The 26,813-nt window shown below is 39.0% G+C and overlaps 2 protein-coding genes across 4 annotated transcripts; one reads left to right on the top strand and one right to left on the bottom strand.

Annotated features, from left to right (window-relative positions):
- Positions 1–63: 63 nt before the first annotated feature.
- LOC139948652 (transformer-2 protein homolog beta-like) lies at positions 64–8,599 on the bottom strand. 3 transcript variants are annotated; one of them, XM_071946864.1, is made up of 8 exons: positions 8,433–8,594; positions 7,614–7,912; positions 6,732–6,786; positions 6,251–6,379; positions 5,594–5,653; positions 4,906–5,021; positions 2,282–2,463; positions 64–1,587 (listed from the first exon to the last, which is right to left on the bottom strand). In XM_071946864.1, the coding sequence occupies exons 1-7, from the start codon at positions 8,457–8,459 to the stop codon at positions 2,295–2,297; spliced, it is 855 nt and encodes a 284-aa protein (XP_071802965.1). In that variant the 5' UTR covers positions 8,460–8,594; the 3' UTR covers positions 64–1,587; positions 2,282–2,294. The 3 variants fall into 3 exon arrangements, 2 of the variants coding, with proteins under 2 accessions (XP_071802965.1, XP_071802966.1); XR_011787468.1 differs by lacking the exon at positions 64–1,587 and adding an exon at positions 3,928–4,001 and having other exon boundaries at positions 2,435–2,463; positions 8,433–8,599; XM_071946865.1 differs by lacking the exon at positions 64–1,587 and having other exon boundaries at positions 2,435–4,001; positions 8,433–8,599.
- A 217-nt stretch (positions 8,600–8,816) lies between these two features.
- Positions 8,817–21,641, top strand: LOC139948651 (uncharacterized). Its single transcript, XM_071946863.1, has 13 exons — positions 8,817–9,012; positions 9,463–9,654; positions 10,499–10,628; positions 11,192–11,311; positions 12,070–12,207; positions 13,012–13,137; positions 13,719–15,968; positions 16,470–16,599; positions 16,985–17,069; positions 17,168–17,218; positions 17,748–17,837; positions 18,798–18,970; positions 20,113–21,641. Exons 1-13 carry the CDS (start codon positions 8,873–8,875, stop codon positions 20,181–20,183), a joined length of 3,696 nt encoding a protein of 1,231 aa, XP_071802964.1. The 5' UTR covers positions 8,817–8,872; the 3' UTR covers positions 20,184–21,641.
- Positions 21,642–26,813: the final 5,172 nt, after the last annotated feature.

Below are 26,813 nucleotides of genomic sequence, written 5' to 3'. Positions count from 1 at the left end.
AGTTCGGTAAAATAGAGAGCTCGAGTCCACCACCTAAAAACCACTCAGCCACGTAACCCCATCAACAATTAGAAGCCTTCAAGTTTTTAAACAACAAAGATATGACCTTAAAATATAACAAAAAGGAACATTGAAGATATTTCTACGACTTAAAACTTACACATTAATATTGGTATCTACTTAATAGTTAAAAATGAAATTAACTCTACTTTAAAGCTACATTAACAGATCTGCTACCAATTGCATCTTGCAATCAGGGACATTGTGTACAACAACCAGGGGGATATCTAGAACTAACTCAACATAAGAGTCAACAAAACTCAGTTAACTGAGAGATTTAAAATTTGTTCCCCAGAACTTCGAAAGATAACTGTATTTTCAGGGAACTTTCTGCACAATCAGGAAGAGTTGGCAACTCCGCTTGAACTATATTTAACTACTGCTGTTTTTGTTTCTAGACAATATTTAGGTACATGTATTTGTGTAGAATACCAACACTGCGATTCATCATTTTAAAAATCAAAACTAGTTTTCTTCTCGGTATTTTTGACAGCAACAATGTTAAAACTTCTCAACAATTCTGCTCTAAAAAAAGAAAAGAAACTACTCCCACTAGTTTCATAAAAATAATGCACACAATGTGTAACTATCAATGTTCTCTTAAAAGTAGTCCGTCAGCTAAATGCAAGTTACAACACCCAAAGACCAGTCAAAATTCACTCTTGGGCCCTTTTTGAAACCACGGCGTTGGCTTTGGATTCGGCTTAGGCTAGGTTGGCCCCGCCGCGGCTGTTTTTGACAATTGCTCATGCTTTGCGTACGCACTCAGGGCTTCAGACGCGGGGATGGAGCCTTAAGCCGAATCCAAAGCCGTGGTTTCGAAAAGGGCCTTAGTGGTCCGACTGGCTAGTTCAGTGTTGAACAGCATCCCTATATCATTTGAAATATTGACTTTTGAAAAAGCCGACGTAATAGTGAAATGACAAGTTAACTAGTCATGCTGGCCAGTCACTAACAAATTAAAGGGTAAACACTGAAGGTACAATATAGCACACAACTAACTTGAAAGGGCAAAGGTCAGCGCCTTTCCAAAAAAGACTTTCAAACTGAACACCCTTACTATTTATAAACAACAAACCAGGACGAAGTTTAGATGAATCATAACAAGACCTCAAGACAATAAACCTTCCTTTTAGCAGGCATGATAATTGGTCCTTTGAAAAAAGGTCAAGGGTTGACCAATGACACACGGTATTATGGTCCTTTGAAAAAGGGTCAAGGGTTGACCAACGACACCTGGTCTAGGCTTTCAAAGACCATTCAGGCTCTTCTATCACATTTCTTCAGATTTTTCCCAAGGGCAAAAAAAGTGTCGCAAATCAGACTACAGTAGGAAGAATACACATGAATCATGCCTGATTTAGAGACGAGAAGTTTTTACAGTAATTTATCCTCAATTACTTAAAACTGAAACATCGTTGAATAAATGCAAACCTTACTAAAACAAATGTTTGTCTCTGTGTAAGAATGACACACAGAAGAATTCTTGTTACCAGTGATTGTAGAGAAACTGCTCCAGAATCCCATCTGTGGAAAACATACAACAAAATGTACAATAACGGAAAGGAATTTAAAAGCATTTAAAAGCACTTATAAAACAATATTAGCTCTTAAACTCTTGTAATATGGCTGAAAGAGACTTTCTTGTATGTGATTTGAAGCTCACCTGGTTCACAAACTAAACTAACAACAATTTAATTTTGGGTTGAACAAAGACAAATTTGAACCTAGTACGTCCAGATTAGTTTTGCTTTGCAAAGTATGACACAATCAATTTGAACGTTTACATCCACTGGTCAAATAAGATCATTCAAATTCATAATGGATTTTTGCAAAGGGCCCCATTGGTTAATTTAAGGTCTGCAGGCCTAAAACTTCACATACGCAATGAAGGCGACTGCCTCAGTTGCTTATTCATTTTCTAGGTTCCCCATTGAATCTTTCAATAGAAATTTACAATTGCCCCCATATAGGTGCCCTTTACCTTTATGAAAATTACTTTGTGTCCATGCTATTTCAAATACAAAGCATCAGGCCCCAGTTTCATAAAGCTGTTAACAGAAAATTTTGCCAAGCAAAAAAAACCCTTTGCTAAGCAAGAAATGAGTGGGGTACCAGTCACAGCAATGGTAAGTGTATGGTATTCTGGCTGGTAACCTATGTGCTTTGGTTTGTGCTTAGCAAGTGTTTATGCTGACAGGCTCTACAAATCAAGTCTCACCTCCTTGGGGATTTTAACGGGATCGTGATCGCGAAACGTATCTCCCTCGTTGATAGTTCTTGGACCTTGATCGAGACCTCGAGCGACTGCGGCTGTTCGACCTTGACTTGGTACGATAAGATCTTGACTGTGGGGAGTGTTCCTTGTTACTACTTCCTCTGCCGCTGCCACGTTTCTCTGGGCTATTGAAAAAAAGGACAAACAGGTGTATTTATGTCATGGACCACATCTATAAAGAGGTAAATGTGGGCCAGATTTCATAGAGCGGCTAAAGCACAGTTCATACTTCATGTGAATGCGGAGCGAATGTTGACGTCACAAATTCACAACAAATAATTTGCAGCAGTTGAGCTGTGCTCATTCACAGCGAAAACAGAGTTGTTACCTCAACTTCGCTTCGCATTCGCATGAAGTATGAACCGGGCTCTCTGCTGAACAATTCTTTGCTTAGCAGAAATGAGCAGGGTACCAGTCACAAACTTTACATGTGTGACATGGTAGTTTGGCTGGTAACCTTGTTCTAGCAAGCCTAATTTGTTGTGCTTAGCTACTTTGTTTGCTTAAGCAGCTCTTTGAAATTGGCATGTGATTGAGAGACCATACTGAGGATTTTGAAGGTGACCTTTGACCTGCTGTTCTGCAATATTCGGTGAATGAGTTGGACATTTGAATACAGTGGCTGTGGCTAGGTTGTTGCTTCTGCCTAATAATCAGCCAAAAAGAAGCCAAAAGCCACAGCCACAGACAGAGTCCCTGAATCTTGGCTTTGCTATTGCTAAATGGCAAATTAAACCACAGAAGAAACTGACTATTTTGGTTTACTTCTTTGGTTTTCTACAACTGAAAGCGCTGACTATTTGTTTTTGGTAACATAGTGGAAGTTTTGCACCTGAAAAAAACAACAAAGGGTATTTTTTTATTAGGTTGACCTTCAGCCCCTATCTAAATTGGCTGCTTCAGCTCTGGCTATGACTGTAGCTAAAGGAGTTGCTAAGGAAGTCCTACACTTCAATTTATGATGATGAGAGAATCTACATCTAGCCATAGCTGTAGCCACCAATTTGAATATGACCTTTAACCTATGATGCAGTCTTATAATAAAGCTCACAGCTGGAGTTCCAAGTGCTACAGACAAACTTACCAGTCAGTACCAACCACACTTTTTTTAGATTTAGGTGAACATTAAAGTATTTCTTTCTGATGAAATTATTTCAGTGTGAAAACTTGAATTGGTAATTTAAGAAAAATAGTAAATCCCATACAAAAAGCTGCAAATTTATCAATGAAAATGTGAAAGGTGATTTGTAACAGTAAGACTTTTGTGTTTCAACACACGCTCTGCTGCGATGGGAGATAGAGTTTGGTGATTGCAGTCCAACTCCTTCTTTTCATCCAGAGTAAGTTGTTCCGATGACATCACTTGAATTCCAGCTGTTACATCTCCAGTATTTCTTATCTGTCGTCAAATGAAAGTCATCTTCACAATAATCCCTAGCTCCGCCTCCTCCTGTCAATCATTCTGACATCATGATGAAGCAGCAAATCAGCATTCACTAATGACATTCACTGATGGGAAAATCCATTTTTGTTTCCAACGGGTCAAACTGTTTTGCTTTTGCTACAAAACACCCATGGATTTACTTTACCGTTTATTTTCTTCTCTTCTTTTCTTCAATTCTTCTGTTCTTCTTTCTTCCTCACAGAAATCAAATAAAGTCATCTATCAAAAGAAGTGTCCAAGTTTGTTAGATTTCCTTATTCCTAAACTTTGACTACTGACTGACTCTTGCATCTTACCAATTGTATACATTTTTCTCATCTTGGAAAACTTCTGAAACATTTTCCTCCCTATTGTGTTTCCCTTCGTCTTAGGTCCCTCCCCCCCCCTGAGAAAAAAATCTTAAAAGCTTAATTCTTGTTGACTACCTTACTAGAACTGGAAAGATTCTACACTCCCTTGAGTGAACTTTGTTTTCAGGTTTAAAGCAACATTTCATCTGCACCCTTTATTGCTCTTACTCGCATCAACAAATTTTTGCTTCCAACATCTTACCAACGCTGCCCACCCCCAGAAAAACCTGACAACACACACAGCTGGGTGTTGCAGTCACTGCGTGGACGTGTCTAAGTCCACATAGTGTTTCAAGTCCCTACATTTTGTGGACTTCTTTGTATGTCCACACTTCATTTGTGGCATTTAAACATGCATGTAAATAGCGGCAATCATGGACCCTCCTTTGTTCAACTCTTGTTTTTAGCAACCGTGGACCACCATGTTTTTCTCTGTGATAGCAACCATGGACCTATTGTCCCTTTTGTAACAAGTCCTTGATTTGAGTGTGGATACCTACCCCTTACCCACCCCCCTCCCACACAAAAAACAACAAACAAGAACCAACAAACAAATAACAAAACAAAAAGACCTGAACAAAACAACCCAACATAGAATGTTTTAGCTTTCACCTTTCCATCTCAATTCTACATGACTCAAAAACCAAAACATGTGGACTTCGACAAGATTCATAATTGGAGTTTCTTGAGATGTAATTGGTAGTGGGAGTTTGATACACCTGTTCCTCTCACTCTTGTTCTACCACCATGCAATCAATAATGGGTGTACTTACTAGGTTGGATGGCCCATGTAGATTCCTGGTGTAGGAGTGTGCGCTCGCTTTGTGATCGAAAAGTCCACACGGATCCTCCGACCATCTATTTCCATTCCATCAGTCCGCATCTTGGCCTGTTAAATGCAAAAATCAAATTATTAGAGAACAAAAGACCCATTGCAAAACACGCAGCACACTTGCATGCGCCTAAACTGTCGATCATTTTGTATTTTTCAACATGTGCACAAAAGGATGGTACATGTGTATACGCACCTCTGAACAATGCGCAGCTACCATTTCTTACTTTTTGGGGGGGAGTCCATTCCTATTGTGCACGTTTTGACACACAAAATGGCAGACAGGAGACGGACCTTGTGCATCTGGTCTATTGTTTTTAGCTTCTTTTTTTTGTAAGCTTTTATTTGAGATTAAAATCAAATCTTTAAAAAATTAAAGTGACTTACAAAATCAAATCTTTTTAAAGGAAAGTGACTCACAAAAGCAAAAATTTCAAAATAAAAGTGACTTACAAAATCAATCCTTTTTTAAAGGAAAGTGACTCACAAAAGCAAAAATTTCAAAATAACAAGTGACTTACAAAATAAATCTTAAAAAAAAAAGGGAAAATTACGTACGAATTCAAGAACTTTAAAAATGGAAAATGACGACAAAAAAATCAAATATTTAAAACGGCAAAGTGACTTACTTCACTGGAGTCTTCAACATTTTCGAAAGTAACGAAAGCAAAACCTCTTGATCTCCCAGTCTGGGAAAAAAAAGAAAAACAAAACCAACTTTGAAAAGAGGAAAAAAATGTCATGATGATCATCAAACCCATGAGGTTTTTCTTCCAACATTACAGCTCTCTAGTGGGCCATAGCTGGTATAAACATCTCTAAGATCACGCTCTGTGGTGTACAGACTCAAACCAAAGACACCAGAGTCTTAAATAAACATCTTACCTGATGATCATAGACAACATTACAGCTCTCGAGTGGGCCATAGCTGGTATAAACATCTCTAAGATCACGCTCTGTGGTGTACAGACTCAACTGCCCACCCTTGCTAGACACTTACGTCCTTGGAAAGCAACTTCATAACTTTTACCACTTTTGAATTAAAGGGGCACTTCCTGTTTCGACCGGAAGTAGAGGTCATGTGAGGTCACGCACACAAAACAAAACGAAGACCTAATTTATCCCTCCCCAATCCCGCAAACAGATCCCTACGGTCTCTTATGGCTGATTTGTTATAGATTTTCAAACATTTGAAACACAACACCTTTAAGATGACGTCACGTGACTTGTGATTATGTCATAATGACATCCTTGTTTTGCAATGAGACACCAGACACACATCTTACCTGATGATCATAGACAACATTACAGCTCTCGAGTGGGCCATAGCTGGCATAAACATCTCTAAGATCTCGCTCAGTGGTGTACAGACTCAAGCCAAAGACACCAATGCAGTGGTTCTCAGCTGGGTTATCCTGAAACAAAGTATACAACAATTTCAATCTTTTGGTATTCTGCGCTTACGATCACCATTCTCTGCTTACTAGGCAAGCACCAAATTTCTGTGCTAGCTGTATCTAGTGTAGAATGCCCGGAGTGATGACGAGTACGCACCTACACGAGCAAAATTTCACGCTAATCTGTGTAATCGCTTGACGTTAGTGTGTAATTTCATGCTTCCGTAAGCGCCGATTCTTTGCTTACGGTAAGCAGAGCCATAAGATTGGGCCCTGGTCTTTTTTTACCTTTATTTCTGAACACAAACTTGTAAAAAAATTGAATAACAAACACATTAAAAAATGCATAACACTAGATTTCAATACTTACTCTGTTTCCCTGATGACGTCGTCTGTCGGACAACGGTGAAGTGCTGCGATTGCGTCTGGAAAGAATCACAACAAACAACTTCAGAAGTAGTAACTATGCAGCCCTATCTCAAATCAAGTGATCTGACAAATTGGAGAAGACACAAGTAAAGTTAGGCCATAATTAAATTAAACGTCTTCGCCTATGACTTTGGCCATTGGCTGTAACAGCATTGTTGTTGAATATGATTTTTCAGGGTTCCAGCTGAAGCAATAAATTCTCATACAGCTATGGCTATTTACTGGGTGTCGTGGCCGAGCGAATAAGAGCACTGACTTCAAGCTCTAGTGATTCTGTACAGCAGAGTGTCGGTTCGAATACCGGTCGTGACACTTGTGTCCTTGAGCAAGACACTTAACTATAATTGCTTCTCTCCACCCAGGGGTAAATGTGTACCTGTGAGGGCAGAGTTGGTTCTTGTGATGGATTAGCTTTGATGCGCTACAAATTTGGCGGCACAGGCTATATACTCCCCAGGGAGCTGAGATGTTTTGAGGAATGATTTGGGGCCCAGTGACCAGGGGTTACTATTATTATTTTATGATTTACTGAACGACAATGTGGAAGGGGTTACGACTGAAGCAATAAATCCAAAAAGTGCCTTAGGACTTGGTACAGGCTAATTTATAGTGGGGATCGGGACAATCATCTTTAGTTGAGATGTACTATAGTCTGGATAATAATCTATAGTTGGGACAATCTTCTATAGTTTGGATAATTATGTTTCGTTAGGATCATCATCTATAGTTGGGACAACCATCTACAGTCTGGAAAATCATCTTGAGCGATCATCAATCACCAGACCAACTTTGTTTTCTTGTTAACTACAGATGTAAATCTTACCTTCCTCCATGACCATAGCTCCGTTTTGGGCTGCGAGACGGAGATCGATAACGAGACCTGTTATAATTGTCTGATGGTGATCTACGACGATAGGAGCCGCGGTCTCGGCCATAGGAGCTCCTTCGATGACTGTAACGTTCTCTAGAGCGAGATCTTGAGCGGTAAGCAATCGGTGACCTGGAGCGAGATCTGGAATAGGATTTTGACTTCCGATGGCGAGATCTTGACCTTGATTTTGAACGCGACTTTGAAGTCGACTGGGAGCGGGATCTTGAACGATGCCTGCTGCGCTTCGTCTTCTGTAACGTCAAAATTACATTTACAATTTACAAAGAACAAGAAAAGAGAAGTGTTTTTTTTCTGAACAAAGAAATATAACAGACGAACTCATTTGATCTGCATTTAATTTAATGACTCAACTCAAACTGGCTCAATTGCAATTTTGTTTGTGGGGCAGGGGGGAGGGCACTGGAGATTTTTTTTGGGGGGGAGGATACTGGAAATTGTGGGCGGGGGCACTGGAAATTGGCGGGCACTGGAAATTGGGCATGGCATGCATTGCATGGGGCTTAAAAGGCGACCTGGGCCGGGTGGGGAAATGGACATTGGCTACAGCTTCGCTGCTAGATAGAATAGTCTTTTAGATAGCGGTCCCTATCAATATTATTATTTAAGTTTCACTTTCTACAGCGCGTGTCTGTCTGTTGTGAAAACCACGCTTGCAATATTGCATTTTTGATTTTTCAACAACTACTAGGCCTAGGGCTAGGCCTAACTAAATTGATTCTTCTAGTTAATTTGTGTAAACCTTATTCTTACCCGTCTGCTGCCTTCTTTGTCACTCATATTTAGGCTTCACGTTGGAAATTTCAAAACAAACTTCGGTGAAATCCTGACGATTTACAACTAAAAGTATTTTTGACGACGACGACGGTGTTCTCGAAATGTCTCAAAACGGTTGACGATGATGCACATTGCTCACTCGACACGATCGTACCCAGAGTTTGATTGAGAGCGCGAGCGAGGATAGCAATTCGCTCGGCCCAAGCGGCTTGTATGAAAACGAGGTTGGAAACGGCGCGAAATAAAAAAAACAAACAGCCGTCTGTTTTTTATTTTTTAGCTCAACTATGTTTCCCTGACGTCTGATCACGCAAAGATAACTTCTCTGATGATTGGAACCAGACGTTTAAATACCGACAACATTAATTGTAAACTTTACGGTTTTTTTGTTTTCGAAGTTGGGGAGGATTTTTAGAATGTCAAAAAATCGCGACGCTTCTGCATTCTTCACAGAAGACGAATATGAGAACTTTTCTTTGAAACCCCGGTTCGACATTGAGCTTTTTCAAGCCTACGATGCACGCGCGGCGGAAGGAGGATCGCCACTTAAAAAAAGGTAGTAAATCAATCAAAATCCCATCCCACAGCACTGGGGGTTGTGGAGCCAGGAGGTTGGATTTGGTCTGTTGAACCCACACAGAGATAAAGGCCATACATGCGCACGTCATGCATGACAATACACTGCGGGTGTCGAATCTCCCTCTGCCTGAATCGCAATATTGTTAATTAATCTGACTCGGGGGAGGGGGGAATTGAGTCGGGATGGACTGAAACATGAGATGTTGAGTTCCTCTAAACTTGAGTTTTATAGTTTAAGTCTGATTTCAAAAGACTACACATAACAAGAGGGTCTAATTTAAGATAATGATATGAATAACAAAGCCCTACTTGGGACCTAGAACATGGTTTGACTTTAGTATTGGGGCCCAGTCATATTATTCAATTTATAATTTGTACTAACATGCTTCTCAAATTTACCACGCATTCATTTTTCTTCTTTTGTCAGAAAACCATCCAACACCAAACAGCGTAATCCAGCTACTTCTAGAGGTCATGTGATACCACCTGGTCAACCAATCCAAAGCTCTCGATCACTCTCTGACCAGATTCACAAAGGTGTCAATGTCGTCCCTCAGGATCATCTGAAACCGAAGCGATGGACTCTAAAGAGTCCAAAACCACAATGTCCATACCCAAGGTATTGTTGAATAGACTTAAGCTAGCTTTTCAGGTTCACACAGTTTTCAAGGAGACAAGGAGAGATTTTGTTGTGTTTTTATGAGCCTCCGACAAGAGTTTCTTTTGAGAAAATAGAATTAGCAAACAACTTACCAACCAAATGGACCAAGGGTATAAATGCAAAAATAGTTAATGGCCTGACGTTCTGACCCTTGAAGGCTTGAAGGCTAAGAGAAAGACTCTGCTAGGGTCGAAGGCTAAGAGAAAGACTCTGCTAGGTTCGAAACGTCAGGCCATTAAGTATTTTTTTGCAAGAGCTTTTATTGATACAATGCAAGTCCAATCATCGAGTGAACGAGATGCATCCATGGCTAACGGGTTACCCAATGACCCAGCAGGGGGCTGCCAGCAAGGGAAGCTCAACAGTGCAGCTATGCTGGCGCGGCGTGCCCCCTAACGGCTGATCAGCTTAGCTGCTGCAGTAGGAATAAAATAACAAAGTAACTGTAACTGATTATCCTGCTCAGAACACTCATGTTTGCATGAGTTGGCTTGGGACAGTGCAGGCCTGGAATTTCATCTTTGAAAGGGCAAGGCCATTTTAATTTTGCTATGGGGTACCAAGGCCAAGACCAGGGGCAACAGTAACCATGGTCACCAGGCCTGACAAGGCCCTCACAAAACTGACCAACCTAGATTCTATGGAAAGATTTGAAAAAGTCGCATCTTTTTTATGAACATTTTGATAGAAGGTATTAAGTTCGCACTTGGAATGTCAAAAATGTTAATTTTTCTGATAACCTTTAGGTCGAAAAGAAGAAGTAAAAATCCCTTAAAACTTCCTATATTTTCTACATTTCTAGATTTTCCTCCTTGACTCATGCTCAACAGCAGCTCTATATTGGGCTGTGGCAGAAACATGGACTCAGACACTCCAACCAGTCACGGTACACAACATCTCCGGAACTTATCACAGAGAAACAACAACTGAGGGTAAGAGAATTCCCCCATCCTACCCCGAACCTCTTCAAAGTCTCCTACCATCATTCATGATATGAATCCCTTGCATAGTGCACCTCCAAGGCGCGTCTACCATTTCTGCATTTTGACTCCCAAATTGACACCCAAAATGGCGGACAGGATTGGTGCATGTAGGTGCATCAGACTTGAATGTCAATTTGAGAGGGCAAGGCCATTTTCATTTTACAAAGTGCATTTCCATTGGAAAATCTTGAAGTCCATGGGAAACAAACTTTTGAATGGGAATCAAGGCCAAGACCAGGGGCAACAAGATACCATGGCCTCTAGAGATGTGGCCTCCAGGGCACAATTTCATCAAGCTGTTAAGCAGAAAAAACTGCTTTCCAAGCTTAATTGCTGATCGATTTCTGCAACTCTTCCCCTCCAAAAACAAACCATAATTTAAAAACCTGCTTTGTATTTTTGGGGCCAGATATTTTGCTAATGATTTAACATTATAAAAATCGACTAATTGAGCAGTAAGCAGACAATTAAATAACAGAAAACTATATTTTTCTTTCCTTGTCTTGTCTTAGAAGTTACAGATTACGGTTCACAAGGAACAACAGGATTTTATGAAATATGCAGAACGAGTTGCAAGAAGCAACCCTAAGGACTATGAGCAGCTGTCTCCACTAGCCATGCAGTTTCTACAGGCAAGTAGGATGTGGAATTCCCTTCCAAACTCAACCAAAAGTTCTAGCTTTGTTACCTTGTTCAAAAGGTCTCTGAAAACATTTTTTTTCAATCAGTAAATCTCGCTTGCTTGGCCTGCAGTTCTAGTCAAAGAGAGACCGGCTTTTCGCGGGACTTTCTTGGCTGAATGCTGCAAGCTTTGCCTAGTTGTGGTTTTCCTCTTGGTTTTTGTTTGCATTCCCTTTTTCGTTTTGTCCTGTCATTCTCTGAGCGCTTTGTAACCTTAGGAAAAGACGCTATATAAATGGTATTATTATTATTAAGTTTGAGCTGATGTGTCATAACAAGATCAAAATAGTAGTCATTCCACCAAGTTGGAAAACACATTGTGGCATTTGTATGACGTGTACATGAATTTAGTCCTACCCCATTTCTGATGTATTTAATCACCGACTATCACAAAAACGGTTTTGCCTTGTACAATTTAGTCCTTGTAAGTAGTGCACAATAATGTATTTGAGTGTTGAAAAATTTGGAAAATAAACTTCTGGATTTAACACGGGCCGGTGTCCGTGTTACATTCAAATCGCACATTTTTAATAATAATTTCCATCATTTCCATGCACATTTTAAAATCATGCAACGAAACAAAGTTTGCGCCATCACAAAATGGCACACCACACGAAGTTAAAAAGACAACTTTAAATATTGTGCACAACAAAAGCATTGTAATTTAATCATTTTGACAATATGTTGGATTAATCATTTAATTTTTTAGAAGCACTGGCAATCTCAAGAAAGGAGAGTGAAGAATCTTCCGCAACATTACAGTTTACATCAGACTGTTGGTATCGTCTCATCTAACGTCTTCCCATCAGATCCTGTTCTCACGTTTGGTTCTCGTCTCTTAGTCTTGGTGAGACATTCCTCTTGTCACTCTCATGACAAAACTGCCCAACTTGTGTTTTACATAAAATCATGGATAAATGTAGGTTTTTCTTTTTCAATTTCAAAGTTTCAAATGCATGTACACTATGTTCGGATGTGGTTAGAACAGCCTCTTTTCACACTTCGTCCCGTTGTTATGGCAAAACAGCTTTTCTCTGAACTTTCTTTTCTCAAAATGTCAATTTTCGCTGTTTTGACATAGAAGGGATATTCTGAGTAAATATGTTCCTATTTCAGAATTTAAGTCAATCTCTTTTTATCCTCTGTTTTCACATTTAAGTATATCTTTTTTTGTTAGGTTTTTTATTTCATGATTGACACCTTTATCTTTTTATTTTGTGCATTTAATGATAATAGATTTAAGTGATGAGTGAAGCTTTGCTCGGTATGGAAAATAAGAAGTTACTAAACCTGCGGATACAACCATCCAAAATATCTCGGGAAGAATGTTTGCTCTGAAAATAGCTGGAGTGGGCTGGACATTTCGAACAGTGTACTCTGGAGTATACTCTGATTGTCTTCTGGAGACAAGCAGTGTACTGTTTGAAACATTGAGATCACACCGTCTGTATTCAGGCACTTGCAGACACTTTCCTCCAAAATAATTTACTCATGGTTGTACCCCAAGGTATATTTACTTCTTATTAACACTAACAGATTAAGGAATTAATAACATGGTGTTACCGCAAACCTTTCCATATCGGTTTTTCCACCATGCAAAGTTTCAAATCCTACTTAGGAATGATTTACTTTTTGATATTTGATCAAACAGGGAGAACCAAGGATTGTAGATGAGTCGACCATTGACAGAAAACTTCATCAGAATGTTGCGACATCTTTCCAGATAAAGAGTCAAACCAAGCCAGCAGCCACCGGAAATACTGTTACTAAATTAAAGGTTGGTTTATCTTCTGAAGTAAATGTTTAAGATGTAAGCTGACAATTGTCTAAAACCTGTTTTGTTCACCGTTACCTTTCAGGCCTGATGCTTCATATTTGAAAGGGCAAGGGCACCTAGAAGGACACCAAGGAATTTTCTCCTTGGTAAAGGGCACGTCCATGAGGAAATTGTAAATTTCTATTGGAACATTCAAGGGTCACAGAGGCAATGACCAGGGGCAATGGAGGAGGCAATTGTCTCTGTGAAGTATCTTGCCTGTCTTTTAAGCAAGGCCCAACTTCATGGCTCTGCTTACCAGAGGCAAAGAATCGGTGCTTATGGAAGAAGGAAATTTCCCGCTTATGTCAAGCATATTTTATGGGTTGCACGATATGAATGGTGATTATAAGCCAAGAGTTTGGCAGTAAGCATATAGCCATGAAATTGAGCCATAGATAATTACCACATTCCCTTCAAGATGCCTAGTTGTAGTTTTTCATCTAAGATGTTTTCCACACACCACACCGACACACCAATGTTTATTGTATTACTGTTAAGATATGACATTTAATCTTAATATTGACTTTTTTTATCTGAAGGAGCTGATCGATGATCAAAATGTTGTGAAGTTAGCTACAAAATATCAAGCCAATGTCGTCATTGCAACTGCATCGCTAGCAACTCTTGCTGACAACCACGCCCCAGATTTTGATAAGAATTGGCAGATTCCTATTCACGTCAAATCAACTCGGCTACCAGACGCAGAAGTTTCTGTCAAGACAGTTTACATCAGCGATCCCCTCACAAATGCATACTACCCCCATGAAGGTAGTAGAACATTCCACTCCGCAGCCCTACGTGCACACCTAATTCAAAATGAGACTACTGAGAGTTATTTTAGTAATCATGACTGTGAGAGTGACGAAGAGGTAACAAATGAAAGCCAGAAATCTCCTGAAATTTCCAACAATTATTTTGACAGTCAGGAGCTTGATTTGAGCAATCTGGAGACATTTGGATCAGCTGTTTGTAAATCAGACAATAAAACTTTAAAGCAAACTAAAGTAAGTCTTAAACCCGGAGGAGCATCTGAAGAGGGTGATTTAAAGATACAATGTCTTGATATCGCAAAAGAGGAGCACCAGTCCGCTCGGGTCACCAGTTTTATTAAGACTGAGAATCAGCCTACAGTGAACAAGAAGACTCGGGAGATCTTGGGTGATACAAATATCAACGTATCCATTCTTCCGCATTCTCCAGCACCCAACAATAATCCTCCAAAGGAACTGAACAAAACACCCTCTGATATAATCTCTTCAGATGGTAAGAAAACTCATGACAAAATAGGAACGACTTTACCTTCTTCATCTGATAGCGAGATAAGTGCACATGAGTCGCTGGAATATAAAGAAGAAAAGTCCAGCCATACATCTTCAAATCTTGAGACATCTTGCCAGCGCAGTATGATGTTAGGCGTGTCATCAGATAGCTCCGCACAACCCAGGCAGGAAGTTTCAATCTTAAACCAGTCAACTTTCAACGCGGAGAGAAATGCATTTGCTTTAGAGAGTGATGTCAGTGAAGGAGAATTAATGATTGCTTTGAGCTCAGATCCTGAATCCCCACAGATTAGGAAATGTCAAGATAATCTATCACTTTCCAGCACCAAAACACAATTTAAGCAAAATTCTGTTGATAATACTCCACAAGAAGAAATTAAATCGGACTGCGCTCAAGAGAATCAGCAGAGCGCATCTGAACGAACTGCGAATAGGCCAAGAAAACGGCATGCAAGTAGTGAGCTGACAACAGACCCATTATCCGCACCAAGAAGAAGTTGTCGCCTCAAGAAACTTCACCAACCAGAGACTGCAACACAAGACTCGCCGACATTATCTAAACAGTCAGAGGATAGCGCATGTTCATCAGTAAGAAACACATCTGACAGAAAACCAAATTCCAAGACAGAGTCATCTCTTATTTCTAAGAAAGATGCGCTCATAACAGACTCGCCCCTCTCGCCCCCACCCAGTCAGAAAGGGGTTGATCATGGTTCCTTATCCCACACACCCCAAGCCAGGGGTGCAACTTTGGTACCTGAGTCACCCATGTCTCCACCCTTTCAGGACCAAAGAGGAAAAACACTTGTCATGTGTTGCCCATCTGATCCCGAAACATCACCCCATTCCCCCGATGCCAACCACAAGGAGATGCCCAAGTCGGACGTAGAAAATCTCATACCTTGTAAGAGATACAATCTCCGATCTAAGAATGTGACGACTGGAAGTGAAGAAGCAGTTGTAGCTGCCTTATCAAAAGTTGGAGATAGTCAAAATCAAAACTATCCCCTTAGCAGTAATACTGATCCTGCCCAGTCATCAGACACAATGAATAATAAAGCTAACATTTCAGACAACTCGACTGCCACCAGAGAAGAACCAACGCCTATCATTGAAAATGAAAACTCAACCAAAGTTTCTAAAACAGCTTCCCACCAAGCAATTACTCAACCTCTTGAAACTAAAACTCAAAAAAGGCTACCTGTTAAAACTCGCACTAAAAAGCAGAGTAAAACGACTGGAGAGGAGTCTACAATGGACTCAATACTCAAACTCCAGCAGAAGCTACACAGTAGCAAGATGGAGAATCAGTCTCCTCCCAAGCCGCTCATAACTCTTCCATGTGTGCAAGGTCAGAGTGACCTTTGTGTTGAGGATCCTTCTACTTATAAGAGTGAAATGGATGGAAGGGTTGATTACACTCTGTGGAGATTCGGAAAACTCAACATTTTAGTGAGGAGCGACATTAATGCGGTGAGTGCGCCCTCTGGAGTTACAAATCTCAACAAGGTGAGGATGTTTTCATGTAAAGAAAAACTCAAGAAAACAAAATTAATCAAATAGAGCATCCCTCACTGTGTCAGTGAGATCTGGACCCAAATTCATAGAGCTGCTTCAAGCCAAAAATGTTGCTTAAAAATGCTCTGCTCAGCAGGATGAGCTGGATACCAGTCACAAACTGTACACGTGACTGAGTAGTTTGGCTGGTAACCTTATTCTGGTAAGCATTATTGTGCTTTGATTAGCTACTCTTTTTTTAACCCAATTTAGATGGTCTATGGTCACTGCAAATGAACAAACACTGTTTCATATGGAAGTATGCCGGAACATCATGTAATGACTATCTCTAAATGAGTTGGGGTGGTTCTGAAAAGAACCGTTGAATTAAACTCAAAGTTTCAATCAGTATGCTCTGATTTTCCTCTGTTTCATGTTGGAAAACTTTACTAAACATCTTTACTTTCACTTTGTGAAAAAACCTCTTGACAACTTTTGTCTTCTTTCCCCCAGGGTCAAGTGACAAGCATCCTTTCAAAGATGGAGTTTCAGCCTCACTTTGGTTTTGAGCAAATAAGCGTAAGTGAACTCACCAAGCTGTGGATTAGCCTGCTGCTACAACCAGGGTCAAAGGTCATTCAAGGTACATTTACATATCTTCGGTGGAATTTGTTTTTTGGTAATGAGTTGCGAAACATTCTGGGCTCTCTATAATGACTCTGCTTACCGCAGAATTCTGCGTTTCAATCACCATTATCTGCTTACTTTGCAAGCGCCGAATTTCTTTGCTAGCTGTGTGAGCAAAGAATGACTAGTAATTTGGTGTACACTTGCGACATGCAAAGATTCCCTGCTAAAACATGAAATACGCTTGACGTTAGCGCATAATTCTCTGCTGCCATGAGCTTAGATTCTTCGCTTACGGTAAGCAAAGCCATATATATGGGCCTCTTCTGTACAGATTACATTTTTTCATCTAGGTCAAGGCTTAATTTGTTAACTAGTGATTTTGTTGCACCTACTTTTAGGTCGTATGAACGCATTGACCTCTGACCTGATACTGCTGGAACACTTTGACATGAATAGTTCCATTTGGGAACAGCCATCTTTCCAGTAAGTAGACACTTCTTGTGATAGATTTTGCGCTATTAAAATATTTGTATTCAGGGATTTAACATCTAAGATGTAATTAATATTATTTTCCATTGCAGGCCGTCTCAGTGTATGAAGATGATATCTCAAGTACTGGATAAACTTACAAGGTAACATATCAAAACCATTTATTCATCACGTTTCTAAAATTCATCTTCTTACAAGAGTGGATTTTTACTTGCAGAAACCATTTGACTGGTCCTGTGTGGTAGTAGTAGTGTAGTAGTCTTTTGTTTTTAATTGTATGTACACTCGTTCTCCCTTAAAGACACTGGACACTATTGGTAATTGTTAAGGACTAGTCTTCACAGTTGGTGTATCTCAACATATGCATAAAATAACAAACCTGTGAAAATTTGAGCTCAATCGGTCGTCGAAATTGCGAGATATTAATGAATGAAAAAAACACCTTTGTCGCACCATGGTCACACGAAGTTGTGTGCTTTCAGATGCTTGATTTTGAGACCTTCATTTCTAAATCTGAGGTCTCGAAATCAAATTCGTCTAATAGTTACTTCTTTCTCGAAAACTACGTCACTTCAGAGGACGCTGTTTCTCACAATGTTTTATACTATTAACCCAATCACAATGACATATTTTCAGTCAAATCTTTGATATGAATTTCTTTTTCTCGTCCAGTTTATCTGCAGGTCACTACTTGCTGTGTCATTCAGCTGGTGATATGCACGTCTGTATATTACAATCAACAACCAACACCGGAAAATCAAGGTATTTCGTACTGCCTCTAGCTACTGGGCAACCTCGGTAGTCTAGTTGGTAAGACACTGCTCTAGAATTGCAAGGGTCCTGGGTTCAAATCCCACCCGAGTAACATGCCTGTGATATTTTTTATACAACAGGAATGTCAAGGTAATTAGATCAGTTTGAAATTATTTTTTCTGGACAAATTTCTATGAACCTCTTATTTAAACTGTAAATTACAGTCCACAACCGCCACCAGAAAATTAAGGTAATTAGAACAGGTTTTAATTATACTTCAGGGAAAAATATCTCCAAGCCTTTTAATACTGTAATACACATTCAATAGATTCCAGGAATAAATATTTAAGAACCTTTTAAAACTGTATACAATCAACAACCACCACTGGAAACTCAATTCAAGTCAATTCAATTTTATTTGTTTCATCAAAGTTTACCAGTTAAAAGCAAAAAAGATTTTCTCATCTGACCTAAAAAGCATTCAAGTTTATTTACTGACTAACAAAAAAAAGAATTCATTACAAATTAGATGCACAAAAAATAGTTTCCAACAATAATAGTTAAAGTTTTAAAAGAGAGAAGCATTTTCTAAATCTTAACATCACTGATTAAAAACCTTTATATTACAATCCTAAACCACAACAGGAAAATCCTGGTAATAAGATCAGGTTTTAATCAAACTTCTAGAATAAATATTTATGAACCTTTAATAAAAATGTGTATTACAATCCACAATTCGACAGGAAAATCCATGTAAATAGAGCAGTTTTTGATTATATTTCAGGAAAAAATATCTAAAAGCCTGTTATTAAAAACAGGTTTACCCACAACCACCACCGCAAATCAAGTAATTAAAACAGTACATATTATTATTATTATTATTATTACTATTAAAGTAATCATTTGAATTAGTTTATTGATTTAACTTCAACACTTCACATTTTATTTTGTCCTACTTCCCTTCTTCAGGTCTCCCTATGATCTACACAAATCTCACATCAATACTCCAATGATGCAACCCTGCCCGCCTCCTCTGTTGCCATGGTTACCACTTGACACAAATTTGATACTACCAAGTCAGATGGTGGTAGGTCGTATACCAGCAACGTTTCCTCCAAAAAATATAACCAAAAATATAAAAGGTAAAACTTAATAATATCTTTTCCTTTTTTTTATGTCATTTATGTTACTGGTCCAAGTTCAAGCGCCGGCACGTTAATCCGGAGGTCGTTGGTTCGAATCCCACTCTAGTCAATTCTTTGTTCAACCCCAAACATCATTGGTTCAATTTCACTTGATTATTTAAAGGTATTAAACAGGATTTGTAAGGATAAAATGATCATTGATTAAATTGAGTCTGAAAGCTTACTGATTATGAAGTTCATACTACTCAAATCATATTAGAGAAAAATCTGAAAACCTTCTGAAACACAAAAGCTGATTTTAGTGGTTACAACCAAACTTAAGAACAATGTGTACATGCTAAAAAAGTTGCATGGTATTTCACTTTCTACTGACTCGTATTCTGGAGTGAGTCAAAATGTGCACAGGTTTGTTGTTTCATGTGCATGATTGATCACATGTTTTTATTTCATGTGCATGATTGATCACATGTTTTTATTTCATGTGCATGATTGATCACACTAAACATTGAACACTGTCTGCCGGAAGTTGCTGCTAAAAGCTCTTGCAGTTAAAGGCATTGGACACTATTGGTAATTACTCAAAATAATTATTAGCATAAAACCTTTCTTGATTACGAGTAATGGGGAGAGGTTGAGTGCCTTTGAACAACTTTGGTTGATTTTGGCGCTATATAAATTCCCTCTGATTGATTGACTGATTTATACAAGATTGTGAGAAACAGCTCCCTCTACTGAAGTGACGTAGACCTCGGATTTAGAATTTAAAGTCTTGAAATCAAGCATCTGAAAGCACACAACTTTGTGTGACAAGGGTATTTTTTCTTTCATTATTAATTCGCAGCTTCGATGACCAATTTAGTTCAAATTTTCACAGGTTTGTTATTTTATGCATGTGATACACGAAGTGAGAAGACTGGTCTTTGACAATTACTAATAGTGTCCAGTGTCTTTAAGCATGTAATTAGTTAGCCTTTGAGTGCTACCACTACCTTTCTTGTTTTATCTATCAGACTAACACAGCTAATTTGTTGTGTCTGCCACTATTTTGTTAGCTCTACATCATCCTGTATAATACTTTTACAATTGACTATCGATCGACTTGCCTCTGACACAAAGTTTGATTTTTTCTTTCTCTTCAGGTGATGTTGCCAATAAGGTTGCAACCAAGAAAAAGAAAAAGAAGAAGAAAAAGAAAGTAGGCAAGACGTAAGGATAGAGCTGTTAAAGCCAAAAAGGAAGATGTATTCCTTGTGTGTCCACGCAATGAGACATTACCCTCATCAGAAAGTAGGCAAGACGTAAGGATAGAGCTGTTAAAGCCAAACGGAAGATGTATTCCTTGTGTGTCCACGCAATGAGACATTACCCTCATCAGAAAGTAGGCAAGACGTAAGGATAGAGCTGTTAAAGCCAAAAGGAAGATGTATTCGTTGTGTGTCCATGCAATGAGACATTACCCTCATCAGAAAGTAGGCAAGACGTAAGGATAGAGCTGTTAAAGCCAAAAGGAAGATGTATTCCTTGTGTGTCCACGCAATGAGACATAACCCTCATTACTTAATAATAAAACCTTTCAAGCTTTTACAACAAAGCTGCAAAAGTCTCAACTCAATATTATTTATTGATGTTATTTACCAACCAATTATAAATAAGTAAGTCTTACAATAGGAGTGCACTGTTTGGTTTGGGTGTACACCGACATATTTACCCAAACCCAATAGTGCGTGAATATTGCAAAGTTCTAATAAAATTTGCAATTAGTTGCAGCGTTTGTGCTCAATATTAACGTTAGTAACCTAATAAGCGATTTTTGAGAGGTGCACTAGATTGCTTTGGGTGTTTACAGATAAATTCACCCGAACTTAAAACTGACATAGTATTGTGTCCCCGAGTCTCAAAATGGCTTTATTTTGATCCAAATTTTGATAAATTATTCAAAGCCAAACCAATAAAGTTTGCCCTTCTAATTTGTGGTGGTTTTTAGAGCTCATTAAATATCTAAATTGTGACAACCTGTCTGGATTAGCTCAGTGCTGTACAGCCCTGTGAGAGGAGGGTGTCTACTGCATGACAAAACCCATTATGGCTTATTATGATTACAATCATAATGACCTGCATCTATAGATCTTTCCATTAAACAAAGCCTCGGCTAGCATGGTCGGTTGAATATTAGCTAAACAAGCAATTTTTTTTTTTTAATGTGAACGATTTCATAATTTTCTGTATGAATAATGTAAATGTTTTTATGGAAGAGTAAAGACCAAAGTATACTAGACATCATGTCACAAAGGCTTCCTTTATTATCCTTTTTTATTTTTTATTTCTTGTAAAGGTGGCCATCAATTCTTCAGTTTAAAGTCACCACTTACTTTTTTTAGTTGCAAGTTCGTAAAAGATAACTAAATTTAATGAGAAATACACCCCCAAAAAATCTTGTTGAAAAAAAAGGTTTAAAAAAAGAGTTAAAAAAAAAAAGATGCGGCCTCAAAAAAAGGATGAGGGAGGGGACGATCAACTGTTATTTCTGTTATTTGCCATATAGGTGTGAATTGATAAATTCATAGAGGTCTAATGTAAGAATGATCAAGATTTAAAAACTGATTTTCACTTTGTCCCTACCTTACCACAACATTGAAAATGCCGAAGATTTTGAGAAATAAAAGACTTGTCCACGAAAGAGTTTTGTTTGTGTCATTTCACTGGTATCTAAGAACTTTACTACCAAACATTAACATTAGTCACGCGATATGCTTTGCGACGTTGTATAGAGGTACTGCATGCTATTGGTAATTGCTCAAAATAGTTGTCAGAATAAACACTTGCTTGTTAGCGGTCAATATGGAGAGTTGTTGATATAAAACATTTGTGAGAAACGGCTCCCTCTGAAGCACGTCGTTTTCAAGAAAGAAGTTATTCCTCACCAAAATATTTGAATTTGATTTCGAGACCTCAGAATTTGATTTTGAGGTCTCGAATTCAATATGAAAGCACACAACTTTGCGTGACAAGGGTGTTTTTCTTTCCTTACCATCTCGCAACTTCGACGACCATTTTAGTTCAAATTTTCACATGTTTGTTATTGTATGCATATGTTAAGATACACAATGAGAAGACTGGTCTATGACAATTACCAAAGGTGTCCGGTGTCTTTAACCGTTCGATTATTTGAATCCTATATGAATGTAAATATATACAATAAAACAGACCTGTGAAAATTTCATTTCAAAACGTGGTGGCGTTTTGGGTGATATCGCCAAAAATACGAAGTAATAATGGTCATGACACAGAATTACAACATTTTTGGGGGGTAATATTTCTATCCGTCCTGTAATTGGCGCTTGTGCTGTTGAATGTAAAATAAAATCTGAGAAATTACCTGAACGAAACGTTTCGCATATTCAAATTCTGGGGAATCAAAATTTACATATTGTCCATAACCACATTCATAATACTTTGTACTATCAACAGCTGCTGTAGGCCCTACCTCTCTCAGTATTCTGTATTGACATTAATTTTAAGAGGTTACTAAATGTATGTGAACATTTTGACTCGATTGGTCCTCGCAGTTGCAAGATGAAAAAAACGCCGTTGATAGCACAAATCTTTGCTTTCAGGTGCATAATAAAATACTTCAGCTGAAGTCTTTTATTATTAAAAATCTTTCTAAAAATCTACGTACTTCAGAGGGAGCCGTCTCTAACAATGTGTTACTATCAACAGCTCTCCATTGCTCGTGACCAAGTAAGTTTTTGTTCTAACACATATTCTTAGAATTACCATGTATACCTTCCCTTTAAGTAGCGATGTAGTTTAAGTTATAAGTTGCACATCTCCCAGTCGCGATAACAAACTCATCAACATCAACCTGTGAGATGGTTGCATTGTTGAGTTGACACGCTTTCCCTGACAGGTTAAAGGAGAGACAGTTAGTATCCTTTAAACAGGAAAAGTAGCATTGAACAGGGTGCAGAAGTGGGATTTCCTGATAGGTGTGGTTAAGCAGGCATCTGGGTGTGGTCACGGCATCATCTCGATCGACACTGGTCAGGCTGCGAAGAGATGAAGATACTTTTACACAGATGACTCGTCTCTGTTCAGAAGAGCAGCTGGTTTTAAACATCTTGAGAGAAACCAAACTCATTGTGTAGCAAGCTTCAGGTTCGTCCACAGTTGCTCCCGTCGAGCAAACGCCTTCGTTAAGTGCGTTGCAGCCAAGCCAGACTTGTCCAGAAGTTTCTTTATCACCAAGGGGTGAGAATTCATCTGTGAATGCTTCCTTTAGAAACACTTTCTCCCGTTTGGATGTTGGGATGATCAACTTACCGTTGTCACGATCCCGGCACAGTTCGTAAGCAGGAATGAAGTTTAGTTTCGTATCAATGGTTGCAGCCTTGTAGCAATAACCAGCATAGTACTGCCATCCTTGTTGGCAGGAATGGTCATCAGCAATTATTGCAAGTGATGTCGCCATCAGAACGAGGGGAAGGGTTATTAAATGCATCGTCAAAACCTTTATGTCGTCAGGTAATTGATTTCCATAGACTGTAAATCAACCAGAGTCTCCTGACGATGACTAGGGGGAGCTATAGACACTGCTCTATTGAATTGTAAGGGTCGGGGTTCGAATCCCACCCGAGTAATTGTTTTTCACAGGACTCGGAAAAGTATTGAGTATAAAGTGCTTACACACGTCGGTGTAAGGGTAAAACCAAAATGAAAGTTCTTTATCCCCGATACAAATTTATAGAGCAAGCTAGTCGAAAAACGTTGAGACCAATTCAATGAGTATTCACTTCCATGTACAGTCGCCAAAGTCCTCGATCATGGAGGTAGCTTCGATCTACCACCAAAGCTAGTCTCTGCCGATTTTCTACCTTTCAAAGGCAGGACAGTTCTTTTCAGTAAAGTCTTCTGAGTTCCGAAAATCCGCTGTAGTAGAATACAAATTATAGCATGACAACATTCTCACAAGACCAAATCTACTTAGCAAGTAGATAAACACAAGGTGTTTCCGTAAACTTGATGTCTCAAATCACGAAAACGAAAGTCTCGACAAGAAAAACAAATCGCTCACTTTATTTGATGCTTGAAGTGTCGGATCATCACATACCTAGAATCAAGCGACAGTTCGGCTATAGTAGGTGTGCGAGAGATCGATCGACTGAGTGTGGTAGGCTAGCTAATAACTCTCCATTGAATGAAGAGATCGCGTGTGACTGTGAGCGACACTTCAAGTTTTCAGGTTTTGTAGTCCGGTTTTATATCGGTTTTTTTCCTTTCTGGTTTTACGGAGGAAGTGTTCTTATGGAGTTCAACAAACCATAAAGATATTAGCCAGTCGACCCCATCTCTTCCCGAAACGAGTATAATGGAGTATCTAATAGGTGCAATATGCTTATAATTGTTCTATTGTGTGTGGTTCCCCCTCCCGTCCGCCTTGAGCACCTCATTTGGTGGACTTTGGCGCCCTATTCTTTATTATTATTATTATGATATCAACATATCGCAAGAGACAATTAGGCCTATGTAGTGTGGCGTTGGTTTTTTTTTAAATTAGATTTTGAATCTGCTATAAAGCGATGAAGCCCTAGCCCCCCCCCCCATCAAGTCTTATACATTTTTTATTTATAATCTGCCATAAATAACCGGCCCGAGGGCAATTATGCCTGTCCTTTTAAGATCAATAATTAAAAGGCTGGTGGTGTGTTTATGGCTAAAGAAGAATCTGTAAATTAAAATATGATGAACTCTTACCCAGTTATTGCAAACGCTTTTTATAGACCAACTCGTCCGATCCAAGGCAACGTGTTTCTTTAACTGAAACATACTAGTCAGCGTGTCATAAAGTGTACACTTATGCTAGCTGATGGTGTAGTACTTGTATTTGTTTTTGCTTACGAGTAAATTTGCCATTGACTAACATTTTTCGGCTATAAAACAGTTTAGGTCGATGCATGCTCAGTGAATCTCCGATGGCACACAGCCCTTTGAAGTTGCCATATAACCACTCCATCACGATCATTGAGCTGGAAATTGTCCATGTTCAGATCAATCTCAGCCTGTAACAAAAAAAGTGAAAGGGAACATTCAACATTTGTTTAAGCCACTCAAAATGCCGAACAAGAATCGAACAATAATCAATAAATTGGAAAAATTGTAGCACGGACGGCATAGCATGATGTAAACCTATTTTTTAGGAGGATTAGATTTTTCAACCCGTCTCAACATTGAACAAATCAAAACACGCGCTTTGACAACATTCATCAAATTCGATGTCATATTTTGTGAGCTATTAATATACAGAACCTTGGGTGGATTTCACAAAGGTGGTCCTAACTTAGGACTAGTCCCAGGCAATGCTAAGAGATAGGACTGGTCCTAAGTTAGGACCAGTAACTCATCCTAACTTGGGACTGGTCCTATCTCTTAGCATTGCCTATAGGACTAGTCCTAAGTTAGGACTACCTTTGTGAAATCCACCCCTTGGCATGTTGCGCATTTTTATACGGTTGGGTGGGGGGGGGGGGTGAAAAAAAGGAAGGGTTCAAATGAGGGACGCCCTCCGGACTAGTATACGCTAGTGTACTGGCAAACTGACGATGAGGGCCGCGCCCTACACTATCTGTGTTTCATCATGCAGTTACTTTGTGGACATTGACTGCACACTGTGTGGATGAGTAAGAGCACATGGTGTTTCAATGACCTCTTTTGTTTTTAGGTTCACATTTCGTATGCGTATGTAGACCCAGTATCTGGGGCGCTGTATTCCTTTTTTTCAAAATTTTGACATTAATCGCTTCATACTAGATGACCGATAATGTCAAAATTTCGAGAGAAAAAAAGAAGAATGCTACAGCTCCCCAGTTACTGGGTCTAATGCTTCTTTTGTAGGTCTAGGATCTGATGTAATATCTGTAGGCCTATGCCGTTGCAAAACCTTTATAAATATTGTTATCAAATAATTACGAAAAGCCTTCGGGAAACTTCTTTTCACCAGGGTGAACGACTTTTAAGTTTGGACAAAGGTAACATTTATATAAAATGGAGCAATGGCAATTGTTGAGTCATGTCCATTATCATGATGCAATGTTGTTGCATCAGCTCCAATGCATCCCGCCCGACGCAACCCGTGAGCCCTTTTTACTTTCATTGTGAAAAATGTTCCTTTTTACCTTTCGCTACTATGACGTAGACCTCGCGTGTAACTATTGCACATACCACTATTGTTGGCATCCTATATCTGTACAAAGATCACTTGGTGAAAAATAAACACCAATTACCTTCTGTAAACCCTGTAAATTATTTGTAAATCTGTGAATTTGTTTTTTCTGTACCGAAAGGGTCCAATGGCTTTAACTGAAACATACCAGTCAGCGTGTCATAAAGTGTACACTTATGCTAGCTGATGGTGTAGCACTTGTATTTGTTTTTGCTTACGAAGGAATTTGCCATTGACCAACATTTTTCGGCTATAAAACAGTTTAGGTCGATGCATGCTCAGTGAATCTCTGACGGCACACAGCCCTTTGAAGTTGCCATATAACCACTCCATCACGATCATTGAGCTGGAAATTGTCCATGTTTAGATCAATTTCAGCCTGTAACAAAAAAAGTGAAAGGGAACATTCAACATTTGTTTAAGCCACTCAAAATGCCGAACAAGAACCGAACAATAATCAATAAATTGGAAAAATTGTAGCACGGACGGCATAGCATGATGTAAACCTATTTTTTAGGAGGATTAGATTTTTCAACCCGTCTCAACATTGAACAAATCAAAACACGCGCTTTGACAACATTCATCAAATTCGATGTCATATTTTGTGAGCTATTAATATAC

The sequence above is a fragment of the Asterias amurensis genome, chromosome 16, assembly GCF_032118995.1.
Source record: "Asterias amurensis chromosome 16, ASM3211899v1".
NCBI lineage: Eukaryota > Metazoa > Echinodermata > Asteroidea > Forcipulatida > Asteriidae > Asterias > Asterias amurensis.
This window is presented reverse-complemented; position numbering and strand designations above follow the sequence as displayed.